Source organism: Pristis pectinata, chromosome 21 (assembly GCF_009764475.1).
Source record: "Pristis pectinata isolate sPriPec2 chromosome 21, sPriPec2.1.pri, whole genome shotgun sequence".
Classification (NCBI taxonomy): Eukaryota; Metazoa; Chordata; class Chondrichthyes; order Rhinopristiformes; family Pristidae; genus Pristis; species Pristis pectinata.
In genome coordinates, this window is record NC_067425.1 from 17,380,019 (window position 1) to 17,391,269 (window position 11,251).

Here is an 11,251-nt window from a genome sequence, read left to right on the forward strand (position 1 = left end):
AATTACATTGCATGCTTATGGTGGGTCATTACCAATAGGCAATAAACAGCAGCCTCCTGCAACAATAACATTCTATAAATAAAACCAAACACAGGGTGGGGTGAAAGGTGGTGTGCAGAAGACCAATGCTAAAGAGCCTAGTGCCAATTTTACAGGCTAATAATTTATAGACGAGCAATTATTGCATTTAAACAAAATGTTCATTTTAAATGGGATCCAATAAAAGCTGACGATGGCTTTGTCAACAAATGCATGGCACCTGGTGTTAGATGGGTGGAAGCCCCAATTTCAGTAAGCAAAGGCAAGAGGCCAGGCAGAACACCAACAACCTTCAGTTTGGAAGAGACGATGACATTGATGACGCCTCCTGCAAACAGATATATCAAAATAGTGGAAGTAATGCAGAAGATGCAAGGTTGAAAGCTCAACTCAGATTCAAATGTGTAAACACAGAAGCAAAGAATTCTGGAGCTAAGTTCAAAAAGTCACCCCCACTCATGCACTGGCATGAAGTCTTCAAGGTTCAGTAAGATTGTTCCAAAAAACTAAAGGAAAAAGCAAACAACATAGATAATTGAAAAGAATTCTGTCTTTTAAAATTTTATTGCAATATTTATACAGTTCTTCTTGAAAACAGTTCAGATGATGCCAATCTGCAATAAAACAAAAATATGCAAGTGAATGAAAAATCATTACATCAAGCATACACTATACACTTTCACAATGAAGATGTATAACATTCAACATCATTCCAAGGAACATGACAACTTGATTCGGGTTCTTAGGGTTTAAACAGTAATCGAAGTGAAACTTCAAACCCACCATTCTAAGCTAGCAACTCTAAGAAATAGCCAGGTCTATCTGGGAGACATCTTTCCTTAGATCATTCCTGATCTAAGGGAAGATCATTCCAGAGAAAATATCCCCTTCTTTTTAGCTCTATGGTATTATGGGCAGGCATATGCTTTTGGAGAGCTGAACAAGTCAAAGTGATCTTGTTTCTACAAGAGCCGGTGATTCCTTTCAAACCCAAAACAAAGATCTTCAGTGCCATCTACCCCTTCATCTGCTATTATTCATGCTGTCATATTTTGCCTACTGAGGCAAGCACTAGATACAGGAAATAACCTTAGGAAGATACATCAGTTCCATCATGCTAGCACATACAAGGCTTACACAATTAACCAGTAAACAAAACAGAGGATCAAATAAATTGCATCCTCAGTCAAGATTGCACAACATTCATGCATTTACCTTATTAGCAACATCCAATGCATCGTAATCTGGGGCCAGGCGGACATAGGCTTTCTTCTCACCATCAGGCCTGAAGGAAAACCAATTGTTATAGACAGAAGACAAAAGTGATAAACATTTAACCTACATTTGTCAATGTGCATCAGCGGTTCCTTTGAATCAACCTCTTCATATTAATCAGGTGAAACAAGTTTTCATCATTTTGCACAATGACCAACATCCACATATCACCATCCTAACAAGAGTACAAAGTTAAGTTTTTGACCAAACTTGTGCATTCTACTCTTCCAGAACACCAATCCCCACTTTTTCCACACTTCATAAATCTCTATAAAAACCACCTGCAGATGTCTTCCATACTAATCTCCAATTAGTGCTTTAAAAAGGCACATTCAAAATCAATGACCTGCTTTACTCATCTCTAGAGCCTGCAAAATATCCTCTAATATTTAATTACATCTTTATACCTTTGTGTTCAACAATGGTGCAGTTAATTGAGCTGCTGCCTCACAGCTCCAGCCAGCCAGATTCAATCCTAATTTGTGGTGCTGTGGGGGGAATTGGTACATTTTTGCTGCGACTGAGGAGGTTTTCCCTGGGTGCTCCAGGTTCCTCCCAAAGACGTGCATAAGGGTAGATTAACTAGCTACTGTAAATTACACTTCACATTTTGGCAAGTGTTAGAATCAGGGCAATTGGAAATAAAATGGGATTAGCATAAATAGGTGACTGACAATTGGCATGTATTCAGTGGACTGAAGAACCCATTTCTGTACTGCATTTAAAACAGAACAGTACAGCATGGAACAGGCCCTTCAGTCCATAATGTTGCACCAATCTAATGCCCAACTAATCCCTTCTGCCTAAATATCCATATCCTCACATTTCACACACATTCATGTGCCTATCCAAGAGCCTCTTGAATGCCCCCATCTTATTTGCCTCCACCACCACCCAGGCAGCACATTTCGGGCACCCACCACTATGTAAAAAACTTGCCCCACACATCCTTTGAATTTACCCCTTCTCACCTTCAATGCATGTCCTCTGGTACTAGACATTTCAACCCCAGGTAAAAGATACCAGCTGTCTATCTATTCCTCTCAATCTTATAAACCTCTATCAGATCTCCCCTCAGCCTCCGCCACTCCAGAGAAAACAACCCAAGTTTGTCTGACCCCTCCTTATAGCACATGCCCTCTAATTCAGGCAGCATCCCAGTGAGCCTCTTCTGCACCTTCTCCAAAGCCTCCACATCCTTCCTATAATGGGGCGACCATTAATTCAAGATCCAAGCATATGTCAAGGGTTTCTTATAATTTAGCAGTATTTGCCTTAAACTTTAATATTAATATAAATTAAACTTTAATGCTGACCCCACAATTCTGACAGCAAGTGGTAGAGAACTGGATAACCAAAATTAAATGAAACATTGAAGACCATTCACTTTCCATATGTAGTAATTTCTCAGTTCATGGAGGAATATCCAATGCTCCGTACTTCAGTTTAAAGTAGTATTCACAAAAATATTCCTCCCACATCTTTAAGGATTTTCATTTAAAAAAATTAATGCTCTATGCTCTAATAGTATCAAAGTATTTTCCTCCTCAAGTAGGCACCCTTTTAAAGAGCAATATACAAGTTTTGTTGCATCCTGGACAATTTTTATTTCTCAAACAAAATCCCTAAAATCTCACTGCTGTCACAGACTCCCAATTTAATTCTGGTAACTGTTCAATTCTCTTTCACAAAACGGGGGCAATCCACAACCAAATGTTTTACTGCATTTTAATAGGGCTACCTAGATACAACATCAAAATCTTTGATGAATAAAGTGCAGCACATTGCCAAACCAGCAACAAATTTAAGATTAACAACCTGAAACATCATTTCCAACTGATGATTTTAAGACTTAAATGGATAAAGCACAAAAATTTTGACAAGCCACTTTACTAGGAAGCATCCCAATTAAACAAATTGAATGTGAAAACCCAAAGGGAATCAAATGGACAATCTGCTATCCCCTTTTAATGTTCTCTATTACAGCTTTTATAATTCAGATTCACTACTGAATTTCAGTATTCCATTGCTCACCTGATAAGAGTGTTGACTTTAGCTACATCAATATCATACAGTTTCTTAACAGCCTGTTTGATTTGGTGCTTGTTGGCTTTTATATCAACAATGAAAACCAAAGTATTGTTGTCCTCAATTTTCTTCATAGCAGACTCAGTGGTGAGTGGGAATTTAATGATAGCATAATGGTCCAACCTGAAGATGACATAAAAACATTAAAATTTTAATGTACAGTTCAAAAAAAATCAAAGTTTCTTTTGAGAATACTGGCACATATTTAGCATCAAAAGGAATTGTATATCCCTATGTTTAAGGTGCATCAGTGTAAAGTTGTGATAATCACAAATTCTCATGCTTTGATCGCTAAAAGACATCATTCGCACCAAATACCTTCGTACAGAATCAACACTTGAGTTTATAGAGCAGCATAACTTTTCTTCACCCCCCTCCCCCCCTTGTCATTTCTTTTTTCCAATTTAAACATGAAATCTTACTGCAGACAGCTGTATCATAAAATGATATAGTCAAACCACAGATTAAAGCCACCTCATTTTAAAATGGAAGACCAGCATACCCAACACCTCAGGTGTTACAATGGCACACAAGGTGCCCATATTTGATGCAGGTTCCATGCCAAGTTAAGGCATCTTTGCTATCAGTCTGTATTTGAAGAGCAAAAGGAACAAAGGCACATCTACCAAGCACCCCAGAACAGAAGTCCCACTGACCCACACTTCATAAGCTACCATTTAAATATCTGACAAAATTCCACTCAATACATGGCTGAGAATATGAAGCTTCTCCAAGAACCTATAGCAAGACATAAGAGTCTGCAGATGCTGGAACAGAGAGCAAATAATTGCTGAATGAACTCAGCAAGCAGCATTGGCCGGGGGGGGAAGAGGTGGAAGAAGGGAGGAATCGTCAACATTTCAGGTCGAGTCCTGATGCAGGGTCACCCCCACCCCCCAATGTCCCCACAGATGTTGCTCAATCTGCTGAGTTCCTCCAGCAGTCTGTTTTTTCTTTTACTACTTCTATGTTCCTGAACTTTATCCTGTTGTAATGCAGTCATGGACCCAAAACGTTGTTTCTCCCTCCCCAGATGCTGCCTGAACTGCTGAAGTTTTCCAGCATTTGTGTTTCCAGCTTATCAGCTTGATACATTAACAACATTGTTGCTGAGCATGTTTGCCGTTCGAGATCTTCTGCTCATAACTTTACATACCCACCATCTATAGTACATTACTTTTTCCCCCCCACAGTGATCAAATATGCTAAGCAATCAGAAGTTCAAGTGTGACTTTCACGCTCTGACTTGCAAGGGGAATAAAAATAGAAAAGATTAAACAAAAACCCTTTTTGAAGATTAGAAACAATTCAAAGACATACTTGTTCCTCCTAGGAGCACTCTTTCTGGGATATTTGGGCTGCCTTCTCAGTCTGAGCGTCTTTGGTCTCCTGAAGGTAGGTGTTGTCCTAATTTTCTTCTGCCTGTGACTGTGAACACCTTTCAAAACAGCCTTTTTAGCCTTCAAGGCTTTGGATTTAGCTTCAGTCTTGGCAGGGACAGCTAACAGGAAAAAGGAAATCAATTACACCTCCTGCACTTTATACAAGATACTTCTGTAAGAACATACTCATTGCATCCTGATTAACTTAATGCACCAGCAACCCAGAAGCCTGGTCTGGTGATCTGGAAACATTCTACTACATTGCTTATGCTTGTAGGTCAAGGTGCATCAGTATAAAATTGTCATAATCATACATTATCATGCTTTGATCGCTAAAAAAACATCATTTGCACCTGATAAATTTCAGGATTCTAAACTTATGTACCACTTTGCTTTTCCTTCCGTCAACTTTTTTTCAAGTCAAAGGCATGCTTACTATGAGAACTGAGTTGAAGTTACCAACATTTTAATATTCAAAGACTTAAAAGAGAAGGTCAACAGATTCAACAAAATGAAGCTAGAATTAAAAATATGATGACCATAAAACAACTGCAAAAAAAATGTGTAATTTCACCTTTAGAGGAAACCTGCCACCTTTATCTGAACTCCAAATCAACAGCAAGTCATTGATTTTGAATTACGGTCTAGCAAGCCAGTTAGTTAACTGGAAATAAACATCAAGCTTGCTAACAATACTCAAATCCCCCCCAAAAAAATAAGTCCAATTAAGATCCCAGAATTAATCACTACTAATGTTAAATCACACTTTTAATATTAAAATCTGCAACTATTTCTCCGTAAATTTCAAAACTGGGAGGTGGAAGGACTGCCACGTGACAACAGGTTTGAGAAAGTCAAGTCATTCAGATCCAATTCAGTTGCTACTTCAATGAAACCTCTCGATTAGTTTGGCGATCTCCAAATTACATTGCTTAAAATCTCAAAGAAATTGCTATTCATGCTACAAAACTGCAATACACTGATAATAGTGGATATAAAGCAGGGATAACCTCGATCCTGTTACACAGGAGGTTCCAACTACCGATCCGTTTTACTGGAGGCAACAACCAGGATGAACCCTCCTATGCACGCTATACCCAAGTGAACTGGGGTGAAGGCCTCGGAGACGAGCCGGTGGTTAGTGTGGACGCTGAGGATGCTGCCGGGCCTGCCCAGGATTCCCAGCCTCAATTTGCAATGCCGCATCCACAACTCACACAAGGGGGAGGCCCGACAGGCCGTTGGCTGACCGTCAGAATCGGTCTAGACCGCCGGCCCAGAGCCCCGGGGCTCTCCAGAGGATCGTTCCCACCCCACCCCACCCCCCAGCTCTACACAGAGAATCGCTCCCACCCCACCCCGGGGCTCTCTACAGAGGGTCGTCCCCCCTACCCCAGGCTCTCTACAGAGGCCCCGCCGCCGCCTCGGACACCCCGTCCTCCGGGGCTCGGAGGCGCCAGGTCTGCAGCCCGGGCTCCAGAGGCCCTTTACCACGTTGCCGACCGGCTGCTGGGCACCGTGGGCCACATTGCCCGCGCCAGCCTACACCGAGCGCCCTCCGTGGCCAGCGCGGCGCCAAAGGGCGGCAGCAGCTGGCACTGGCGCCGCCGCCGGGAGCGGGGCTGGAAGCGCTCGCACGCCGCTCACCTTCCTTCTTCACCTTCGGAGCCATCTTAGGGAAAGAGAGCGGGCACGGGGTCGCACGGGCTGAAATCCACGGCTTCGCAACGTCTCGCGAGAGCCCTCGCCACCTGGAGCGCAAGGCTGAGTGGGAGTTGTAGTCCCCTGTCATTCAAGACTTGTAAGATGGAGGCACAAGAGGTTCTACAGCTGCTGGCACCTAGAGCAACAGTGGCTTAAGATGGTCGTTCGCCACCTCAGGGCGTTCAGAAGCCCATTACACAAAATGAAGTATTGTTTTATTGAAAAGTTGTGCAGGAAACATGGAAGCAAAGTGGTACATTTCATGACCATTACCATTAGGACGGGCAGGTGCAGCAGGCACATGGGAACATCACCACCACCTGTAGGTTCTCCTCCAGGCTGAACACCTTCCTGACTGGGAAATATAATGCAGGTTCTAAATCCTGGAACTCCCTTCCCGACAGCATCCGTGAGTATATTTAAAGAAGGACTGCGATGGTTCAGGAAGGTGGCTCATCACTACCTTCTCGAGCATCTTGTGATGTGCAGTAAATGACGGTGTTGCCAGAGATACCCAGATCCCAAAAAATTAATCAATATAAAAATAAATTCACATCCTCACCCATCACTTTGCTCTTCCTTATTGTGTTCTCTGTCTCTTTATTCTCTAAACCACAGTATGCAAGGAACACAAGAAATAAGAGACAGAGTAGGCCATTCAGTCCTTCAAGCATACTCTGCCATTCATTAAGATCATGACTGATCTAACTTTCATTTTCCAGTACTATCCCCATATCTCCTGATTTCAATAAATATCTGTAAATCTAAAAGTCTGTGTTTTTTGATTGAGTGTGGTAATGGAGCCTCCATAGCTCCCTGAGGTAGAGAATTCCAATGATTCACCACCCTTTGAGTGAAACAATATTTCCTCATATTGGTCCTAACTGTACTGGCCACTCCTTATTCTGAAACTGTGGCCCTACTCCTAGACTCTTTGGCTAGAGGAATTGGAATTGGTTTATTATTGTCACTTGTACTGAGGTACAGTGAAAAACTTGTCTTGCATACCGTTTGTACAGATCAATTCATTACACAGTGCATTGAAGTAGTACAAGGTAAAATACTACAGAATGCAGAGTAAAGTGTCACAGCAACAGAGAAATTGCAGTGCAGGTAGACAATAAGGTGCAAGGTCATAACGAGGTAGATTGTGAGGTCAAGAGTCTATTTTATTGTACTGGAAACCGTTCAATAGTCTTATAACAGCGGGATAGAAGCTGTCCTTCAGCCTGGTGGTACGTGCTTTCAGGCTTTTGTATCTTCTGCCTGATGGGAGAGGGGAGAAGAGAGAATGTCCCAGGTGGATGGGGTCTTTGATTATGCTGGCTGCTTCACCAAGACAGTGAGAGGTATAGACAGAGTCCATGGAGGGGAGGCTGGTATCCGTGATGTGCTCAGCTGTGTCCTCAACTCTCTGTAGTTTCTTGCAGTCCTGGACAGAGTAGTTGCCATACCAAGCCGTGATGCATCCAGATAGGATGCTTTCTATGGTGCATCGATAAAAGTTGGTGAGTGTCAAGGGGGACATGCCATATTTCTTTAGTCTCCTGAGGAAGTAGAGGTGCTGGTGGGCTTTCTTGGCCATGGCATCTACATTATTGGACCAGGACAGGCTATTGGTGATGTCCACTCCTAGGAACTTGAAGCTCTCAACCCTCTCGACCTCAACACTGTTGCTATAGATAGGGGTAGGTGCACTGCCCCCTTCCTGAAGTCAATGACCAGTTCTTTTGTTTTGCTAACATTGAGGGAAAGGTTGTTGTCATGATAACATGTTATTTAAGCTCTCTATCTCCTTACTGTATTCCAGTTCATCGTTATTTGAGATATGGCCCACTACGGTGGTATCATCTGAAAACATGTAGATGGTGTTAGGGCAGAATCTGGCCTTGCAATCATGAGTGTATAGGGAGTAGAGTAGGGGGCTGAGGGTAAAGCCTTGTGGGGCACCAGTGTTGAGAATAATCGTGCCAGAGGTATTGCTGCCTATCCTCACTGATTGCAGTCTGTTGGTCAGGAAGTCAAGCATCCAGTGGCAGAGGGAGGTGTTGAGTCCCAGGTCTCGGAGTTTGGTAATGAGTTTGCTTGGAATTATAGTATTGAAGGTGGAGCTGCAATCAATAAACAATAGTCTAACATAGGTGACTTTACTGTCTAGATGCTCCAGAGATGAATGTAGGGCCAGGGAGATGGTGTCTGCTGTAGACCTGTTTTGATGGTAGGTGAGTTGCAGTGGGTCGAAATTTTCTGAGAGTCTGGAGTTAATGCGTGCCGTGACCAGCCTCTCAAAGCACTTCATGATGGTGGATGTCAGAACCAACGGGCATAGTCATTAAGGCACGTTACCTTGTTTTTCTTAGGTACTGGGATGCTTGTGGTTTTTTTAAAGCAGGTGGGAACCTCAGATTGAAGCAGGGAGAGGTTAAAAATGTCTGCAAATACCCCCATCAGTTGGTCTGCACAAGATCTGAGGACACGGCCAGGGACACCATCCGGGCCAGATGCTTTCTGCGGGTTCAATCTCTGGAAGACTAAACTTATGTCCTCAACAGTGGCCATGGGTTCAGGTTCATTGGAGGCTGTTGGGGTGGGTGGTGACATACCAATCCCCTTCTGTTCAAAACATGCATAGAATGCATTAAGCTCATCAGGAAGGGATGCACTGTTGTCGACGATGCTACTCGACTTCATTTGTAGCCCGTTACAGCATGTAAACCCTGCCACAACTGACAGCTGGTCTGGGACTCGATTTTGGACTGGTATTGCCTCTTGGCATCTCTGATAGCTTTACGGAGGTCGTATCTTGATTTCCTGTAAAGGTCAGGGTCACCTGATTTGAATGCTGCAGTTCTGGACTTCAGTCGGGAGTAGATCTCCCAGTTCATCCATGGTTTCTGGTTTGGGAACACCCTGATTGTCCCCTTTGGTGCACAGTCCTCAACACACTTGCTGATAAAGTCCGTGATGGTGGTGACATACTCATCTAGGCTGGCAGCTGAGTCTTTGAACATGGACCAGTCCACTGACTCAAAGCAGTCACATAGAAAGAAGCTCATCTATTTCCTCAGACCAGCACTGCATGACTCTCAGTACCGGATCCTCCCATTTCAGTTTCTGTTTGTATGCAGGGAGAAGGAGCACAGCCTGGTGGTCTGACTTACCAAAGTGAGGGTGGAGTGTGGCTCAATAGGCATCTTTGATCATTGTATAGCAAGGGCCAAGGGTGTTTGGGCCCCTGGTGGGACAGGAGACGTACTGGTAGCATTTTGGTAGCACACTCTTGAAGTTGGCTTGGTTGAAGTCACCTGCAATGATGAAGAGTACACATCTGTCATGTCTGTCATGATCAGTTTACTCCAGAATTCTGTTTTCTCTTACTATTGTCTCCCTTATAATTTTCTCAGCTATCCTGTTCTTTATCACTGTGTTCTCCATCACTGTGTTTGCACTAACTGTATTCTCTCCCACTATGCTCCTTGTCTCTATTTTATTCGCCATCATGCTCCCCATCACAGGATTATTCATACAAGGGATGGCATAGTGGTGCAGAGAATAATGTTGCTGCTTCACAGTGCCAATGAGCTCTGATCAGTCCTAACTAGGTATGTAGTAAAGAATTAGGGGAGAGTTGATGGACAAGGTGAGAGGATGGGTTACAGGGAAATAAATGTGGGAATTGGATTGATGTGAGAGCTGCCATAGACTCAATGGGCTGATTGGTCTCCTTGTATGTTATGAAAAATGAGAAAAAGAACTAGGCTTCCTATTGCTGTGTCTCCATTATGTTCTCCATCACTGGTGCGTTATATGCAATGGGCAAGGTCGGATTGTTAAGGAAATCAGGATGTGTGTGCCCAAGAACTTGTCAGAATAAACACCCTGTGTAGAGGGGACTAACTATTATTTTCCTGTTTTCTGGGTTGGGAGAAATACATGATGGGCACTTACCACAATTCAGGTTAAGATTTTTAGGCTGAGCTAAGTTAACTAATTTATTTATAAATGTAAGATTTTGGAAATATGAAGTGGATGAACTATCACATTTATTGACTGAAAAAATAAGGTGTAAGAGAGCCCAAACCTGACAGGTTGAGTAACTAATTTGAAATGTCAAGTTCTGATGCGGATTCCAGGTAAAGGCATATTGTACCTTTCATACAGAATATAATAAAGTTATTTAGCAATTCCAAAATTAAATAGCCTTAATCATATTTGGGAAACCCATACCAGAGTATAAATATCCAGCAGGTGGCAGTCATGCCATAACATTTAATTGTAATTTTAACAATTAAGTAATTTAAATGTAAAGTTAAAATCTTAGGGAGAGCGTTAGAGTTAGGAATGAATAATAATGTAATTTAAAGATGCGGCAGCAGAGTATATGCATCTTGTAGTCATTGTATTACTATTGCTCGCCAAGGGATGAAAAAGATTTTTAAAATTAAATGATAAATGGTATAACTTAATTATAATTTATATCATTGTCAAACACCCAGACACTTTCCTTTGGTACTGTTAGTGCCAATTGAGACTTTAAGAGGAAGAATATACTTGACATATTAGTTCCATATTTTTCCAGACACTTGAAATCTGCGTCAGTAAACCAATAGGAAAGTAAGAGTATGCAGTTAGTCAAATTTAAAGACACATAAAGGTGAATTTTAACTCTCTCTGCCCAATGGAAACAAGGCAAACCAGAGCCAAAATCTGAGTAAATGTGAAAATTGGCCACAATGAACCACCCGCACTACAGGTCCAATCAT

At 42.3% G+C, this 11,251-nt stretch overlaps 1 protein-coding gene and 2 non-coding genes across 3 annotated transcripts; all 3 read right to left on the reverse strand.

Moving 5' to 3' along the window:
- Positions 1–571: 571 nt before the first annotated feature.
- Positions 572–6,552, reverse strand: rpl23a (ribosomal protein L23a). Its single transcript, XM_052035413.1, has 5 exons — positions 6,432–6,552; positions 4,723–4,903; positions 3,349–3,525; positions 1,255–1,324; positions 572–653 (listed from the first exon to the last, which is right to left on the reverse strand). The coding sequence occupies exons 1-5, from the start codon at positions 6,454–6,456 to the stop codon at positions 639–641; spliced, it is 468 nt and encodes a 155-aa protein (XP_051891373.1). The 5' UTR covers positions 6,457–6,552; the 3' UTR covers positions 572–638.
- LOC127581545 (small nucleolar RNA Z17) lies at positions 3,644–3,714 on the reverse strand. Its single transcript, XR_007957971.1, has one exon. It is a non-coding gene; the product is annotated as a small nucleolar RNA Z17 (small nucleolar RNA).
- LOC127581544 (small nucleolar RNA Z17) lies at positions 5,067–5,138 on the reverse strand. The gene has a single exon (XR_007957970.1). It is a non-coding gene; the product is annotated as a small nucleolar RNA Z17 (small nucleolar RNA).
- Positions 6,553–11,251: the final 4,699 nt, after the last annotated feature.